Source organism: Phascolarctos cinereus, unplaced genomic scaffold (genome assembly GCF_003287225.1).
Source record: "Phascolarctos cinereus isolate Bilbo 61053 unplaced genomic scaffold, phaCin_HiC Scaffold_1;HRSCAF=81, whole genome shotgun sequence".
NCBI classification, from domain to species: Eukaryota; Metazoa; Chordata; class Mammalia; order Diprotodontia; family Phascolarctidae; genus Phascolarctos; species Phascolarctos cinereus.
In genome coordinates, this window is record NW_027555514.1 from 233,939,264 (window position 1) to 233,958,210 (window position 18,947).

The 18,947-nt window shown below is 39.1% G+C and overlaps 1 protein-coding gene across 1 annotated transcript; it reads left to right on the forward strand.

Moving 5' to 3' along the window:
- Nucleotides 1–463: 463 nt before the first annotated feature.
- Nucleotides 464–16,378, forward strand: SLC35E3 (solute carrier family 35 member E3). The gene is made up of 5 exons (XM_020990224.2): nucleotides 464–1,169; nucleotides 1,831–1,941; nucleotides 5,074–5,232; nucleotides 8,431–8,513; nucleotides 12,811–16,378. Exons 1-5 carry the CDS (start codon nucleotides 771–773, stop codon nucleotides 12,995–12,997), a joined length of 939 nt encoding a protein of 312 aa, XP_020845883.1. The 5' UTR covers nucleotides 464–770; the 3' UTR covers nucleotides 12,998–16,378.
- Nucleotides 16,379–18,947: the final 2,569 nt, after the last annotated feature.

The following is an 18,947-nucleotide window of genomic DNA, read 5'->3' on the forward strand; positions in this document are numbered from 1 at the left end:
CTCAATGCAGATCAAAGCATACTATTTCCGATTTTTTTTTTCTTTCTTGTGGTTTTCCCTTTTGTTCTCGTTCTTCTTTCACAACATGACTCATGTGGAAATGTTTAACATGACTGTACGTGTATAACCTATATCAAGATTGCTTGCTGTCTTGGGGAGGGTAGAAAGGAGGGAGAGAGAAAAATTTGGAATTCAAAATTTTACAAAAATGAATGCTGGAAACTACATGTAAGTGGAAAAAATTAAAAAAAACCCTATTAACTGGGGGTTAAAAAAAAAAAAAAGAAGCTCCGCAGTAAATAAATCCAGAGAGCTGTTAGCTTCCAGGTCGGTGGTTCGTGAGCAGCACAAGCCGGGGCCGCCGTGTCCCAAGCCACACTACGGCGGTTTCCGTCCTGGCAGAAGGAACGGCGTGCAACTTAACAAGCGGAAGCGACGGCGCCCGAGTCACGTGGTGGCAGGAGCAGGAACGTGGCAGAGGGCGGGCCGGCAGCGAACGTGCAGCGTCTTGGGCTCTGCTGAATGGGTGGCCGCGGCGGTATGAGTGCGCTCTGCGGCGTTTTGCTGGAGCCGCGACCAGTGCTTGCCTCTCCCCGGTAGCGCGCGGAGTTGCTGGGTGGTGAGGAAAGCGGCTGCGAGAAGGAGGGGGAGGAGCAGCAGCAGCAGCAGCAGCAGGAGGAGGGAGGAAAGCGGGCGGGAGGTGGCCAGAGTGGGGTGTTCGGCGACTGTAGCTCTCGCCCTTGGGCCAGGCTCTCCAAAGCCGGGGAATCATGGCATCTCTGGTCCACACAGTCCAGGAGAATGGGCGCATAGCCGGGCTCCTGCTCAACCTGCTGGTCTCCATCTGCATTGTGTTTCTTAACAAATGGATCTATGTGCACTACGGCTTCCCCAACATGAGTCTGACCCTGGTGCACTTCGTGGTGACTGGGCTGGGCTTGTACATCTGTCAGAAACTGAACATTTTTGCCCCTAAAAGTCTGCAGCCCTCCAAGCTGCTGTTCCTGGCCCTCAGCTTCTGTGGGTTTGTGGTCTTCACCAACCTCTCTCTCCAAAACAACACGATAGGCACCTATCAGTTGGCCAAGGCCATGACCACCCCTGTGATCATAGTCATCCAGACCCTGTTCTACAAGAAAACCTTCTCCGCCAAAATCCAACTCACTCTGGTGAGTAGCTCCAGCTCCAGCTTTTGGTGGCTGGAGTGACTCTCCCAGCCGCACTTCCTTTATCATCGCCCCGAAAATTGACTTCCTTGGGAACTGAGAAATTGATGTTTCGACCTGGTGTCAGTTTATGTGTCTTCACTTTGCCAGGCCCCCTGACCGAGTGGCAGGGGTTTGAGCTGCTCATTGGTTAGCTGGGGGAAGAGCCTGTTGGGGGCTTCCCAGAGCTTTTCGATAACAAAGAAACATGTGTAAGACCTCATAGCATCCTGTTTGCATGGTGACATGCCATTAGGGTCCCTGGACCTTGGAATCCATGGGGACCCAGTGGAATATTCATCTTGGACTTTTGAGAATTTACAGAATTGTCTGTGTGTACCTTATAGTGGCCACCCTACCTTTGACCATTGTTGAAAAAAAAGTTTTCAGTAATGCCCTGTCTTTCTAATTTATGTTAAAAAAAATGTGGGTAGCATATTTTAATCGGAAGAAATGGGATGATCGATTTGGCCATTTTAAAAAATGAATTATTTAAAGAGGTACTAAATTTTCTATGTATGAGCATTAATAGACATGCATTTAAAATCTCATAAGACTGTTAAAAAAACTAAACTTGAATCTCTTTGATTTCGTCTAATTAATATTTACATCTTTTTCTTTGCAGATACCCATAACTCTAGGTGTCATCCTAAATTCTTACTACGATGTGAAGTTCAATTTTCTTGGAATGGTGTTTGCAGCTCTCGGGGTGGTAGTTACATCCCTTTATCAAGTGGTTGGTAATTTTTTTTCTTTTGTGCCCTTTTAGCAGACTCTAATTTTTGAAGCTGTAAGCTCCAAGGATAGGATACCGATTAGACTATTGGAAAGAAAATCTAATTTTCAGTTTTGTTGGATGAAAAGTGAGAAACGGAAAAGAGGCAGAGAAGCATGGCTGGAAAGGTTCCATAGCTAGAAATGCTGGTTCAACTCTAACATTATTATGAAGGAGCATGCTTTTGTATGTATCATGAAGTGTAAAGAAATTTCAAATTAGTAACCACATTCCCAAATCATGTTACTATTAAAACCTATAGGCTGACTTCACTTTCTAATAACCTAGGTAACATATAGTAATGAAAACTCTGTAAGTAAAAAGTTCACTTTTCATCTGCATGGCATACTGCACAGTAATGGTAGGTACTCAGTAAATATTGTCACTTGATACATTTTGGGCAGGGGAGTGTCCTGTGAAATAGAAGTCTCTCTGTGCTAAAAACTCTGGCAGTGGAATTTCTGAGGGTGTCACCCTAAGGGATCAGATTCAAGATCTGTAGCATTTAAGTGGATGTTTCAAGGCTTACTTCTGAGAAAGACCTGCAGATTTAAAATGAATGAATTATCAATTTTTTGAGAGGCAGGCAACATGTAGTAGTGGATAGTGAGCCACCCTCACAAGGCTCAAGTCCCTTCTCTAACAACTCTTTCTTTCTTTTTCTTTCTCTTTCTTTCCTTCTTTCCTTATTTTCTTTCTTTCCTTATTTTCTTTCTTTCTTTCTTTCTTCCTTTCTTTTTCTTTCTTTCTTTCTTTCTTTCTTTCTTTCTTTCTTTCTTTCTTTCTTTCTTTCTTTCTTCTGTGTGTGTGTGTGTGTGTGTGTGTCAGTCAGGGTTAGGTGACTCGCCCAGGGTCATACAGCTAGTGTTAAGTGTCCAAGGCTAAATTTGAATTCAGGTCCTCCTGACTTCAGGGCGGTGCTCTATCCTCTATGCTACCTAGCTTCCCCTCTCTAACAATTTTTGCTGTGACTTAGGGTGAGTAATTTAACTTTCTCAGTGCTCTAGACAAGTCTAAAATTCCATGGCAGAGAAATTATAAATGAGCATGATATAGGGAGTTTCTTTACCAGTGAAATCATCTATTCAGCCCTCAGCCTATCATTTTTGATATTGACCTGAAATAATGCACTTTTTGGTGATTATAGTTTCTGAGGCATTGCTGATACTGTGTAACACCCATGTCACCAAAGATTCAGTGCCTTTTAAAAAAAGGGGATGAGCAGAGGGTACAGAATAATTCAGACTTCTTTGTATTAATCAATCTACATACTTTTACTAATTGACTCCTATGTACTTTACACATAATACCAATTATACCACAGTATCAGTTACTAAAGAGAATGGCCAGAGATGCTTAGTTTTGTCATTTAAAAACAGTAATATTTTGGAGATACTTGAGTGGTGCTAAGACATTGTGTTCTTTTAGTAAAGTGAATTAATTTAGTGAATTAAATTAGGAATTTAATCCTCATCTTTTTAAAAAATTAAATATTTCCTAACTTCTGTTAAAAACATTGAAATTTATTATTGTATTCATTGTACTCCAGTAGAAAATGCAGAAAATACATAAATTTCCTGTTTCTAGAAAATCTCTTCCAACTCATTCTCATAATGATCATTCTGCTCATATAACTCAGAATTGCCATGGGTCACATTAAATTCTATAAAAAGTAGTCTAATGTAGGGAAGCCTGCTTATCAAGGACCCTGAAGACAAAACAAAGGTTAGGAGATTTGAGGTGGGATTGAGAAAGGGTAGTTTACTGAGGAAAAGGTTAACGCCTCCCGGTGAAGTTGTTTTCTTTACAGAATAGTTGTGATCCTGCAAAATTTATTGTAAATCAGATAATATAGTCCTCTTGAATCCCACTCTGATTTCTGAGAGAGGTGTTCTTACTGGTCCTGTTGATAACAGTGAAAGGAGAGTAGAATGGGAGATTTGGGTATCAGCCTGGAGCTGCAGTGAGAGGCAGCTGAACTGACCAGCCAGCTTACAAATGTTTGTATGGAGGCTGGGGGAAAGAGCAGGAGATTGATTACGACATACCTCTCTGTAGTAACTGGTGAACAGCTGGGGAATTAGTCCTTTATATTACATTGTTCATTAGGTGAGGTCTTTTGAGATCATGTATCAGATTTTTTCCTACCTGTCTATTTCTCATATTTATTTTTGTAGATAAACAATTCCTATAATGGAGGTATGCTTCAATACAAAAATAAAATTAACTGGGGGACTCCCAGCATTAGTCAGATCTTATTGTAGAGTCATTAAACATTAGAGCTTGACGGGCTCTAAGTGATCATTTATTTAACTAATTACGGCAGATTTTTTCCCCACCACTCAGATCCACCTCTCATGCCTCATTGTGGCATCCAAGGAGACTGGCTTCTCTAGAGTTAGTACCAGCAATGCACAAACTTGGGCCAGGCCTGCCTAGCAGAATAATCTTTGTGTATTGGGCAGCAAGGTGGCACAGGGGATAGGGTTCTAGACTTGGAACCAGGAAGACCTTAGTTTACATCCTGCCTCAGGTACTTACTGGCCGGGTAACCTCGAATGTCTAATTTATTATCATCTGATGTCTTAGGAAGTTACATACTGAAAGTACAGGGGCAGTAGCAGTCACTAGAAAAGCTAATCAAGGCCTTGAGAAGCCCATCACTGCCTGTACTGGGAGACCTAAAAGAAGTGAATTTGTTGTCAGACCACCTGTCATATGCCATTCTTAGAAAGGAATGAAAGGAGTCATGGCCTTGCCATCTTCTCAATGTCTCTAATTATTGTTGGCCTCAACATTGTCCCTTCTGTTTCTTTTGGCACTTGAGGAAGCTGAACCACCTTTTGAATCAGAAGCATATTTATTTAAAAAGTATTCTTTATCCCTTCCCAACTAAAAATCATCAATTGAATAAGTCTTAGGTTCCTTCCTGCAAAAGACTTAACATGCTTTTGTTTATTTTATTTCTTCATCGTTTTATAAGATAGCAAGGTATAATGGTAGCCAGCTGGTCTTTGTAGCCCATTTTGCCGTGTTGAGTAATGAGAGATGTCTTATTTCCATGTTAAATTCATTCTATCTGTTACTGTTTAGTGGGTAGGAGCCAAACAGCATGAGCTGCAGGTGAACTCCATGCAGTTGCTATATTACCAAGCACCAATGTCGTCTGCCATGTTACTAATGGTCGTGCCCTTCTTTGAACCTGTATTTGGGAAAGGAGGAATCCTTGGACCCTGGTCATTTTCTGCCTTGGTAAGTTGTTTTTGAGATGGATTCACATTCACAACTAAAACAAGCAAGTTAGGAACATTTTAAAGCATGTCCATTTTCTCACTGAGGATATATCTTTAAATTAGAAAATGCACTTTAGCCTTACTTTTGTTGATCATTTATGACAGCCTTAACTCCCTGAAATAGATTACAAGTGAAAGTAAATAGAGGAGATCTCTTAGTAAACAGAATGGCTGTTACAGAGTTTATGCACTTAGTCTCCATGAGAAGCTCTCAGTGCCTCATTCAGAATCTACTTGATCATGTTTAGCAGATGGTTCTAATGCTGAGATGCTTTCCAGAGGAGTTAAAGCAGCAGGTTATAGGGAAAGGGGGTGGACCTAGGGCTCTTATTGTAGATAAAGCTCAGTAGTGAAGTGAATAGAGTGTTGGGTTTGAAATCAGGAAGACCTGAGTTCAACTCCCATCTCAGACACTTAATAGCTGGGCGATCCTGGGCATATCACTTCACTGCTCTCTCCCTCAGTTTCCTCATCTGTAAAATGGGGATAATAATAGCACCTCCCTCCTAGGGTTGTGTAAAGATCAAATGAAATAACATGTACAATGCTTTGCAAACTCCAAAGTACTATAAAGCCCTATATATTATTGTAGGGACAGGCAGCCTTATACCTTTCAATAGCTCCCGAAGCTATTCTTTCATTATAGAAAGTAGCTCTTTCATTTTGGCTTAATAAAATAATTAATGCTCACAGTGATGGCCCTGAATCATTAAAAATTATTCTCAGTATACTGTCTTTAATATGATTATGGTATATTTCAGAAAGCTTTTTATCAAAAAATAGTTAAGAGTAAAAATACTTAAATGGGGTAAACTTTAGTGATCTAGAAATTTCATGATTTCCCCAGTGGTGCTACACGAAGGAGATGTCACCTACATATATGGGATAATTGGGACTGGGGGTGGGTAACATGAGAAGCTGTTTAGGGTATAATAAAAATGAGAGACTCTGTTAAAGTCAACAAGTCTTTATTAAAACAATGTCGCAGGCACTGTGCTAAGTCAACACAGACAAAAAGAAAGATCAACCTTACCCTTAAGGCTTCTGCCAGACAGGATCCATTCTGGATTTTGATTCTCAAGATCATGGGTAGCTTTTGTGTACTCCACTAGGTAGGATATCATACTCACCCTTCGTTTTCTCATCATCCCAATGTGGCTTTGAAGGTGACAATCAGATTAACTGAGTAAATCTATATGAAACAGAAATGATCTGCATATGGAGCTGTTTCACTTGAAACTTAATTTCTCAGTGGCTTAAACCGTAGCTAATATTTTCATTGCAGCCCTGTCATCTCCCTAGCTGAAGAGCCTGCCCTTCTAAGGTCACCCACCATCTATTCTTGTATGTACAGAGTTATTTCCATGTTGTTTCTCTCGTTAGAATGCAAATGCCTTGAGGACAGGGACTATTTTTTAGTCCAAGTCTCATCTCAGACAATTAATAGCTGGTTGACCCTCAGCACATCACTTCACTGCTCTCTGCCTCAGTTCCCTCATCTGTAAAATGGGGATAAAAATAGCACTATAATTAATTAAATTAAATAATTAGTCTTTTTTTGTACCCCTACTATTTAAACATAATGTTTAGCACATAATAAGTGCGTAATAAATGCTACCTTACTTACTAGTCTCAAAAATCTGAAATAATAACACCAACCTTGTATGATAGGAAATTGGACTGAATTTTTTTTTTTCAGTTGGGGGCCTGGTTAATTTACCTTTTTAGCTGTCTCTCCTCTGTTGCCCTCTAGGAAGCTTCCACCTCTGCCCATTTTTCATTGTCTTCCAAATACCTTTTGTACTTTCTCATCTTTGTGCTTTTGCTCATACAGATTTCCCTGCCTGGAATGCCCTTATGCCCTTTGTCTTCTCTTTGCTGATCTAAATTTTATCTGTTCTTTTTTTTTTAAATATGAGGCAGTTGGGGTTAAGTGACTTGCCCAGGGTCACACAGCTAGTAAGTATCAGGTGTTTGGTCTGAGACTGGATTTAAACTCAGGTCCTCCTGACTCCAAGGCTGGTGCTCTGTCCACTGCGCCACCTAACTGCCCCTTATCCATCCTTCAAAAGCCAGGTCAAAGCCCGCCTCTTTCAAAAAGCTTTTCCTACCTACCTAAACCTGAAGTGAGCTCCCCGCACTGTGAACTCCTAGAGCATTTAGTATTTATACTGTTCACTTAGCTATTGTGTGCTACTGTGTGACCGCTCTTTTGTCATTTTCTTTAACTGGTATTTAAATCTCATTTTGATTTTTAAGTTTTATGTCTTTCCAACTAGATTATAACTTTCTTGAGGGCAGGAGCTATGTCATATTATTTTTGTTCCCCATATCACCTTGCGTGGTTTAGTTGGTACTCAATGAATATTTGTTGATTTAATTTAAAGAGAAAAATTAGATCTTGTAGTCAGGATTTTCATTTAATTTTAACATTTTGATTTGACTTTGTAAGTAGAGTTGGATTTCCATATATAAGAATATTTTCCACAAAAATATTTCCACTCTGTTGCTTCATCAAGGCATGGAGGGGGGGTCATGGATTTTCAGATGCTTTACCAGTACAGCTGAGTTCTTTCAAAGCCTTCCAAGCTGGAAAGGCTTTGACCATAGGCTTAGTAAATAGGCTATGAGTATGTTGTCCAAGGATGGCCCAGCTAAGTCAAGGGCCGGCGAGGGAGTGGGATTGTGGGGATCATCACCAGAAAGTTGGCCTCAGCATTTTTAAAAAATGTTTTGGGGCAGCTAGGTGGCTCAGTGGATAGAGCGCCGGCCCTGAAGTCGGGAGGACCTGATTCAAATGCGGCCTCAGACCAAACACTTGACACTTACTAGCTGTGTGACCCTGGGCAAGTCACTTAACCCCAGTTACCTAATCAAAAAAAAAATGTTTCCTAAGGTGTGTTGGGGATGTGATCTTGGCTGTTGGAGGGAGAACCCATGAGAGAAATCACAGGTCTTGCAGAGTATTGGAGTATATTATAATAGACGTTGTTCCTTCCTTTGTATCCCTTAGTGATCACTCAACTCTGTCCCAACCGAACTCAATTTCTTTTTTGTCTTGAGGTCATATTTGAAAGTAATCAAAAAGATGGGTCAGACATGTTTGCAGTAGCATTATGACTGCACTATATTAATGACGTTCTCTTTGTTTTCCTAGCTTATGGTGCTGCTATCTGGTATAATAGCCTTTATGGTAAATTTATCTATATACTGGATCATTGGAAATACTTCACCAGTCACGTATCCTTTTCAATAATGCTAATAACAATTTTTAAAATATGTACGACACGTTAGGATTTTTTAAAGCATGTTTCATATTTATTATCTTATTTGCTCATTATAATCCTGTAAACTAGGAAGAATAGGAGTATTGCCCTCTCTTTACAGATGGGGAAACCAGGCCATTGAGAGGTTAAGTGGTATGAGGTCATATAACAAATTGTTGATGTTGATCGGATTCCTGATTCTTAGTAATAATAATAATAGCTATTATTATTGTAATAATAAGAAATATAAATGTATAATAAAGTAATAATTATTATCATAAAAACCAGCATCTATTATAGCCCTTTAAGGAAGGCATTTGATCCTCACAACAACCTTATGAGGTTGGGGCTATTATGATCCCCATTTTACAGATGAAGAAACTGAGGCAGATAGAAATTAAGTGACTTGCCCAGAGTCACACAGGTAGTAAGGATCTGAGGTAGAATTTGAACTCTGGTCTTTTCTGAGTTCTAGTCTAGCTCTTTATCTACTCCATGACATAGCTGCTTCATAGCAGGCCTATGGATATTTTTGTGTTTTCATTTGAAAAGAGTCATTATACATTCAGGTATTTAAAAAAAAGTCTTCCCGGAAATAAGTGTCAATTATATTGTGTCGATTATGTTACAGTAAGTGTCGATTATATTGTGAATGAGAACAAAAAAAATGCTAGGTGGTAGGTCTTTCATATTTTTCAAACTAGTTCAATCACCCTAAATAATAGTCCACTATTTCTTTCAATATGAAGTGTAATAGCATATTTAAATATAATTCTGAATTCTCCATAATAAACATGTGAGGTGTGGTTGATCCAAGCAAATCCCCACCCCTTCTTTAGACTCTAAACCATTTCTTTTTCACTTTGGAATGAGTTCTTAGGCTTGTATTTTTATATCGATGTGACTGTTTTCACTTGAAACCAAATAATGAAGTCATGGGATGTTGGGGAAATATCTAGGAAGCCACCCAGTTTCTCCATCTTGCTATTTGCTCATCGCCTCACTGCTCCTCACACCATCCTAGAAGAGACAGCCTAATGTCTCACAGTGATTCACAGTGTAAACTTAAGCCGAGTTACTGACCGTTCCCTGGGTTAGGGAAGGAGTTTGGTGATTTGTCGTCAAAAGTTTTTTCTCATACGATTTTTTTTCTTGTCTCAGATACATTTATTTTGTTTTTGCAGAAGCTTTTCAGTTTTTTTGTAATCCAACTTATTTGTCTTATCTTTTTTCCCTTTTTTGTAATATTTTTATTTTACACTTAAATACAAAACAAGAAAAGAAAAAAAAACATAGCCATGTACACAGCAGAGCATAAGAGCAGATTCAATACAAAACAATAAATTTCCAATTCAAGAAAATCTATATAATAAATACTACACATTGTTTTCAAAGCTGCCTAGCTTTGTTTTCTTGTTGGTTTTCTTTTGTTCTCTGCTGTGTACTTTTTACTTTATTTTTTTCCTCTTCCCCCCTGACCCTAAAGAAGGCTACAATTAAGTGTAGACATATATACATATACATACATATCTATAAACACACATATACACTCATATATTCTTTTTTTAAATTAATTTATTTTGATTTATCGACAATTACTTCCATAAGCTTTTGAGTTTTAAATTTTTCTCCCCCTCCCTCCCCAAGATGGCGTGCAATCTAATATAGGCTATACATATACATTTCTGTTAAACATATTTTCACATTAGTGATGTTAAAAGTAAGAATTAGACCGAATAGGAGGAACCCCCAGAAAGAGGAAACAAAATACAACAGAAGAAAAAAAAATAGCAAATACATACACATATATTCTCATACAAATTAAATAAGAGTGAATCCTGAAGTGTTAAAGTAAAGTTGGGACAGCATCTTACCTTTTGTGTCCCAGCATTTAGCTCAGTCCTTTGCATGGAGGAAGCTGTTTTATAAATGTTTGTTGACTAGTTGATGATGATAACAACAGCTAACATTTATGTCACTCTTTAAAGTTTTCAATGTTCTCTGCGTGTATTATGTCATTTGATTCTCACAACCCTGGGAAGTAGGTGCTATTATTTCCATTTACAGTTGAAGAACTAGACTGAGAGGTTTAGTGACTTGCCCAGGGTCACACAGCTACTAAATGTCTGAGGTAGAGTTCAAATTCAAGTCTTCTTGACTCCAAGCCCAATGCTCTTTCCATTCTATGGCCTGGTTTTAAAATTAAAGAAGAGTAATCAGTTAATGGGTTTTATAGCACTTAATCCCTAGCTTATCTGTTGGTGGGTAGTCATGTGAGTCTGAATAAGTCCAGTGCTGCTGCTTAATTGCTTGAACTTACATGGAAAAAATAGGCAGAGCACCATAGCCCACCCAAGTTCCATGGGTGAGCTCTTGGTTACAGCTCATAAATGTGAATGACGGTTTTTCTGGTCCTGGCAGATACTACACTGTTCTTGTTAGCATCTGGCAGAGAAAGGGAGCAGTAAAAGTGTCTGCAGAGCTCACATCCACTTTAGGAGGAAGCAAGTTCAACACATCCAAGACAGAACTCATTTTCCCCCCTGTATCTGCCCCTCTTCTGTCAAGGACAACACTATTTTTCTAGTAATCCAAGTTGATCACCTAAGAGTCATCCTCAACTCCCTGCTCTTACTTATCCTTCATATCCAGTCAGTTGTCATTGATTCTGTTTCCGAAATATCTCTCACACCCATGCCCTTCTCTCTCCTCTCATGGTCGCTGCCCTCGTTCAAAGCCCTTATTACCTCTTCTGTGGCCTGGTACGGTAGTGTCCTACTCCTCCAGAATCCCTTTCCTCTCCAGTCCATCCTCCACACAATTGCCAAATTCATATTCCTGAAGCATAAGTCTAACCATATCACTTCTTTGCTCAAGAAACGTCTGGTCCCAGCCTACTTTCCAAGGCTTAGCACACATAACTGCCCTTCATGCACTCCTTGCCCTATCCCAAAGGTGGTGGGGTTTTTTTTTTAACTTTTTTCTTTCTTCAAATAACAGAACTTTACATTCTGTCCTTCCCATCTCCTCACACACTGTGTGGGTGGGTGGGGGAATCCTCATAACTGTATAGTCAAGCAAAACTAAGTCCTGGATTAGCCATGTCCACAAAAATGTCTCGGTCTGCATCCTGTGTCATCATCTCTAGGTCAAGAGGTGAATAGCATGTCTTCATGACTCTTCTGGAATCATGGCTCCTCATTGCATTGATCAGAATTTTTAATTCTTTCAAAGTCATTTGTCTTTATGATGTTATTGAAGAAATTGTTCTCCTGGTTCTACTCACTTCACTCTGCATCAGTTTGCACAAGTCTTTCCAGGAGTCCCTGAAACTATCACCTTCATGATTTCTTACAGCACAATAGTATTCCATTACTTTCAGATACCATAATAGCCATACCCCAATTGATGGGCACCCTCTTAGATTCTGGTTCCTTGGCACCACAAAAAGAGCTGCTATAAATATTCTTGTATGTATGGGTCCTTTTTCTATTTCTTTGATAGCCCAGAAATTCTTAAACTTTTTATGTCATGGGACTTCTTTGGCAGTATGGTTAAACCTATGGACCCTTTCTTATAACGTTTTTAAATATATAGAATTTCAAAGGAAACTAATTATATTGAAATAAATATATAATTTTTTTCCCATCCAAGTTCATAGATCGCCTAGAGTATGTCCACAGACCCTAGGTAGGAACGCCAGTTTTAGCCAACCTACTTTACTTGCTATTCCCCATTCAGGACATCCTACCTTGAATCTCCATTCCTTCACTTCTGCTTCTTAGAATCTCTTAATATCCTTCAAAGTTCAGATCGAACACCACCTTTGATAAAAAGGCTGCCCTGATTTCTTCACTTGCTAGTAAACACCCTCTTTTGTCTCCTACCCCCCCCAAAAAAAAAGTTGTCTCCAATTTACGGACTTTGTAGTTACTTCTCTGGCGATGTGATGTTTGCCCAGGGTAGAAAGACACCTGGAAGGCACTGCTTTTGTCTTTGTACTTCTAATGCCTGGCTGATGGGTATTTAATTAGTAATGCTTATTGGATGGATAAATGACTTGTTAAATCACCAAGGAGAATTCCCCTTTAACCTAATGTAGATTGGTAACAATTTTACTCAGGAGTCCCCGTGGCTCCATAAACGTTGAAAATGATGGGCTGTGTAAATTTCAGTAATTGGTATAATATCAATTTGAGTATTTTTTTTTTATAAATGGATTCATTTAAGTGTGTCAGAAATTTTCATGTCATCCTTAACCAAAACTACAGGTATAACATGTTTGGACACTTCAAATTCTGTATTACCTTATTTGGAGGATATGTTTTATTTAAGGATCCATTGTCAGTTAATCAGGGACTTGGCATTTTATGCACATTATTTGGCATTCTAGCCTATACTCATTTTAAACTTAGCGAACAGGAAGGCACCAGGAGCAAACTGGTACAGCGTCCTTAAGGGAGTTTTCATGGAGAAAATATAATTGCCTCAGGCAGTTGAAAAAAGTGTTGCCAAATGTGCACTGATTTTTTTTATAATAAGCAAAAAGTTAATTTCAAAATCTACCACAATAAATTCTACTACCAGGATATAAAAATAAAGCATATTTTTATGTGTTAAAACCGATTTTGAATTTTTAAATGATTGTTTTCTCAAAACAAAGGTGACCCACATTGAATTTTACAAGTCATCTTTCTGAGTATAAAAGAGGATGGCTTCATCCAAATAAGTACATCAAAATTAAAGTTGTTATAGTAATACTAAAGAAATTTTTGCCAGTACCATGTGGCAATTATGATTTATTTTTGGGTTTTTTTTTTGTATTCATGCACTAAGAAACATTGATGGCATGGGACTGTTTTCCAGAATGTAAGTTTTCATTTAATATAGCATAAGTATTATCACTGGTAATTTCTCATCGAGTGGCATATATATTATCACTCTGGGCAAAATCTTAGGATTTGAAATTCTGCTGGATTTGGTTTAATTTCAGGATTGTTTCATTTGGAGAAATCAAATTGAGAGTGAAATTGATAAGATGGCTAAAACAAACTTCAGTTCCAAATTAATTTTTTTTGGGGAAAAAGTTAAGGTAGCAGGAGGTAAGTTGTTAAGAAATTGAACCGTTCTTGCTCTGGACCTTTTTTTTTTTTAGGCTATTGGGGTTAAGTGACTTGCCCAGGGTCACACAGCTAGTAAGTGTCAAATGTTAGGCCTGAGGCCAGATTTGAACTCAGGTACTCCTGACTTCAGGGCTGGTGCTCCATCCACTGCACCACCTAGCTGCCCCGCTCTGGACCTTTTTAATAGTATACTTGGTCTAGTGAAACAAGCATACTTTTTAGACTCACAGAAAAATGTCACTCGTGCTCTACATGGAAATGGGAATAATGGAAATAACTATAATAATGATGATGACTATGATGCTGTCAGGCAGAGTTTGTAGTGTTTTCCCATCCTCCTTGGCAAGCTAAATTCCAAACATTTCAGAACTGTAGCTTTTGAAGAGACAGATAGGGATTGCCTAAGCTCTAAGCATGCCCCCATCTCCCCTTGGCATCAAAGATCAGTATAAACTATGCCTAGCCTAACAGAGGTGACAGAAAGAATCTAGAGTAGCTAGTTGAGGCAGAAACTGTTCAAAATCTCAGGAATATCTAGGGAGAAATGAGGAAGAAAGATTGGAAAGGAGAGTAATTTGACCTGGAGAATAATTTGTGTTGTAATTCTTTTCTGTGACAATTTGTGATGGATTTTTTTTTTAAAAGCTTAAACACAGAATTGTGTCTTCTGGAAGAAAAAGTGACCAATAGAAAGAACGGTTATTATATAATAAGGGAGAAAATATTGTGCCATGTACTTAGGATAGCTAATTATCTATACTGCTTGAAGTTGGAGCTATATAGAAAGTTTTCAGTTATTAAAGCTTAAAACAGCACTAAGACTTTTAGGGTACCTTATATAAAGTAGACTAATGATAGTGACTGTCTCTCATGATAGAGAGAGCTGGATAGTTGTTTTCTTCTGTAAGAATTCTTTTCTTGGGGCAGCTAGGTGTCACAGTGGATAGAGCTCTGGCCTTGGAGTCAGGAGGACCTGAGTTCAAATGTGGTCTCAGACACTTGACACTGACTAGCAGTGTGACCCTGGGCAAGTCACTTAACCCCGCTTGCTCATCAAAAAAAGACAAAAAAAATTTTTTTTCCTAAGCACTATTTGTTTGTTTTGCTTTTATTTTTTTCCAATTACATGTAAAAGCAATTTTTAATATTCTTTTTTAAATTTTATTTTTGAGTTCCAAATTCTCTGCCTCCCCTCTACCCTCCTTAAGACGCCAAGCAATCTGATAGAGATTCGACATGTTAAGCAGTGTTAATTGTGAGAGGCAGTGTGGCATTGTGGATGGAAGGCCTTGCTTTGGAAGCAGAAAAGACCTCTTCTTGACACATACCAGTGGGGGATGGGGGCCGTGGCGCAGGTTACAACCTCTTGGTGTTCGAGGCAGTGCTTGGATTCTGGATCTACTTCTGAAGAAGGAAATTGCATACCAGGAGTTCTCTGCACTGATGAAATTTTTTTAAAGAATCATTTGTACATTTTGAGCGGCAGCAGGTCTGTAGAACCAAGGGCTAACTGAAGTTATAGTCAGTGTTGGACAATCTGAACTGTGATCTGTCTTCAAATCTATTTTGATAGCATTTCAGCTGCAAATCTGTTAATGCTGTTTATTTTTGTATTTGTATTTTTTTTAAACACTCTTTGGTTCTTCCCATTTTATAGAACTGTTTAATTAAGAATTATAAAGCAATTTATACAGATCTATGTTCTGCATAAGTTTGATTTTTAACATACACTGTGTTAAAATAAAGATAAGCTACTGGCGAGTTTCCAAAGCAGTGGTGATGAATTGTAAATTCTACACTATGTGCACTGATTTGTGCCATGCACAAACTCTTTATTGTAAGTAAAAGTGGGGGGCATTTTTAGGGGTAGGAAATATGAATTGATGCCAAAGCATCGGCAGAAGGTGGGGGGGGGGACATGCTATCTATAAATAAATATATAAATACTGTTAGAAGCATTCAGTGTAATCTACAAGAAAATCAGCATTCAAATCCTGCTTCAAAAACCAGCTGAGTGTGACACCGAGCAAATCACTTAAGCTTTCTGAACCTCAGTTTCCTCACCTGGAAAATGGGGATGATTGCATCTATCTTACAGGGTTGTTGTGAGAATTAAGTAAGATAATGTGTGGAAAAGGCTTGCTGACCTTAAAGATTTATACAAATGTGAACTCTTTTTTGAAGAAAACAAATTGGACTTTTGGTTATTAAAGTGACTAGAGCTGTCTTTAGTTGCAAGATGAGCAATTTCTATTTGATAAATAAAGCTTGGGGCATTTACTTTAATTTGTAGAAATTAAATGATCCATAAGACCCCTGGCTCTTTCCCCAGCTTCTGTAAGGCTAAAAGGAAATGCATGTGTGTATCTCACGATAGTTTGACTAGGTTCCAAATGTGTCTAGTGTAGTCAAATACAATTCTTGTCTTCCTATTTAAATAGTATTTCAGGGAAAGTATATGTGCATCTGTCCAAAAAGCGTATTCCTACGTGTTACTAAAATTTTTGTTAAGAGCTGCCAAAGTTTGGTACCTCATTGTCAGCAAACCTGGTCACTTTTTAAAAGGAAGCATGGCCTTCCTCATATACATGTCATGGCCGGCAGTCCAGCATTGCAGTTGTCAGACTGGCAGTTTTTTATTAATGGCATTATTTTGAAAAATGACAATGTTATTTTAACTGTTTGAATAAAAAGAGAACTCCCTTTTCAAGGAAAAGACTTTGTTTTTGTGATTTTCTTTTTAATTGTAGTCTGACTGCTGGAAATTAGTTGAAGCTGTGAGAGGGCCTAGATTTTAAAATTGGTGTGATCTAAAAATTGTTTTTTACATGTATCTGGGGAAAAAATAAAATACCAAATTAAAAACAAATTGGTGTGATCAAGAGCACCATTCCTCCTGGTTATGGGTGGTAAAGTGGATAGAGTGTTGGGCCTAGAGTCAGAAGACTCATCTTCCTGAGTTTAAACACAGCCTCAGATGCTTACGAGTTGTGTGACCCTGAGCAAGTCACTTCACCCTGTTTGCCTCAGTTTCCTCATCTTTCAAACGAGCTGGAGTAAGAAATGGCAAACCACTCCAGTATCTTTGCCAAGAAAACCCCAAAAGGGGTCACAAAGAGTTGGACACTGCTAAAAAAAACAACTAAGCAACAATAACAGATGTAAAGGAGCTTCTGAGTTGAGGGACAGTAGACCTGGAGTCAGGGAGACCTGAGTTCAAACCCCACCTCTGACATTTTCTAGCAGGGTAACCTTGGGCAAGTCACTTCACCTTGGTTTGCCTCAATTTCTTCATCTGTAAAACAGAGATAATACTTCCTCATAGGGCTATTAAAAGGATCAAATCAGATAAAATCTGTAGATCGCTTAGCACATGGTCTGGCACATACTAGGTGCTTAATAAACACTTACTCTCTTCTCTCTTCTACCACCCACACTATTTCCTAAACTTTCATTTTGCTGTGGGAAGGCGAGACACAGGAGTTCAAAGGAAATCCTTTGGGGTAGCTAGGTGGCACAGCGGATAGAGCACTTGCCCTGGATTCAGGAGGACCTGAGTTCAAATCCAGCCTCAGACACATAACACTAACTGTGTGACTGTGGGCAAGTCACTTAACATGGACCTGAGTTCAAGTCTGGCCTCAGACATATAACATTCACTAACTGACTCTGGGCAAGTCACTTAACCCCAATTGCCTCACAAAAAAAAAAAAAAGAATCCCAAAGGAAATCCTAGCAAGAATAAAAATGTACCAGAGCAGACTCCTCTGAGCTATTCTATTGGGATTTTGTGTTTAGTTTCTGTCAAGTTTCTTTAGATTGAAAACAAAAAAAACAAAAAAAAACCCTTAAGGTAGAGGCAGCTTGGTCCTTGATGTAGTACTCAACCTGGAGTCAGGAAGACATCAATTTGAATTCTTCCCACAGAGCTTATTGCTTGGGTAATCCCAGGCAGGTCCTCTCAGCCTCATTTTCCTCATCTGTAAAATGGGAGACAACAGTCCCTACCTCACAGGGTTGTTGTGAAGATCATATTAGATGATGTATGAAAAGTTCTTTATAAACCTTAAAACCCTATATAAATATGATATATTCTTATTACTCCATCTCTGGAAACATCCTGGGCTCTGCTAGGTGATCTTTTCCTTGCAGGCCCCCACCTCATTTCCTGACCACCAGCTCTAAGCCATCCTGTCCCATACTCCTTGCCTTTTTCCAGCTCCCCTGTCTCTGTTGTCTTGTCCCCATTAGAATGGAAACTCCTGTTGGGCAAGGACCCTCTCGCTTACTTGCATCTGTATCCCCAGTACCCAGTGTTCAGAATCTAGTAAGCATGTAATAAACACCACTACCAACCACTGTTAACAGTTTAGGTAAAATTAGCTATAATTATTACTGTAAAAATGTTCCTTCAACTTTACTCCTCAAGCCAAAATAGTGTTTCTGTTTTTTTTTTTTTTTAAATTGGGCAATGGGGTTAAGTGACTTGCCCGGCTAGTGAGTGTTATGTGTCTGAGGCCGGATTTGGACTCAGGTCCTCCTGAGTCTGGAGGCCTATCCACTGCGCCACCTAGCTGCCCCCCAGATATTGTTTCTAATGTGTGATATTTACTAGGTGATAATCTATAGTACAAATGATTGTGGGTTTTCATATTTTGATTTAATTCATAGGTAGTAATAGCTAACCTAGAGCTTTGCATAGATGACCTCATTGATCCTCACGATAGCCTCAGGAGGTGAGTGCTATCATCCCTACTTTACAGGAGGTGAGGATGAGGAAGCAGAAGCTGAGTGATCTTAGGGACCTAAGAATCTTGCCTGGGATCATACAGGCAGGACGTAAAATTTGGGCCTGCTCATCTCCAGGTCCCAAGTTTCAGACCTGTTAAGTGATAATCAAAGACTCCGTAAACTCTTGACCCTTTCTGTGTAGGAAGGTCCATCTTTATTAGGACTGAGCCTGGCCTAGAGTAAAAATGGTGGTCTGGCCTAGCCCTCGGGCCTGCTGCCTGTGTGACCTTGTGCTTCCATTTCCTCAGCGTAAAATGAGGTGGTTGGACTTGTCCTCCGAGGTTCTTTTCAGCTCGAACTCAGTGATCCCAGTTGTAAAAGTCAACGAAGCTGTGTTTTGAGTTTCGTGTCTTGCCCTTTGTACTTGAAAAGCCAGGCTGCGTGCTAGTTAAACCATACTATAAAATGTATCCTTGCATTTCCTTTTACTTTAACAGGAGATAACAGATTTAGAGATTGTTAGAGGTGGAAGGGAGCTTGGGGATCATTTAGTT

What these genes read in the sequence shown, in the direction of transcription:
- SLC35E3 (XM_020990224.2), top strand. Translation starts at nt 771, where the DNA reads ATGGCATCTCTGGTCCACACAGTCCAGGAGAATGGGCGCATAGCCGGG. An exon ending in CCAAAATCCAACTCACTCTG is followed by an intron (nt 1,170 to 1,830) that starts GTGAGTAGCTCC and finishes TTTTCTTTGCAG; the next exon opens with ATACCCATAACTCTAGGTGT. An exon ending in CCTGGTCATTTTCTGCCTTG is followed by an intron (nt 5,233 to 8,430) that starts GTAAGTTGTTTT and finishes TTGTTTTCCTAG; the next exon opens with CTTATGGTGCTGCTATCTGG.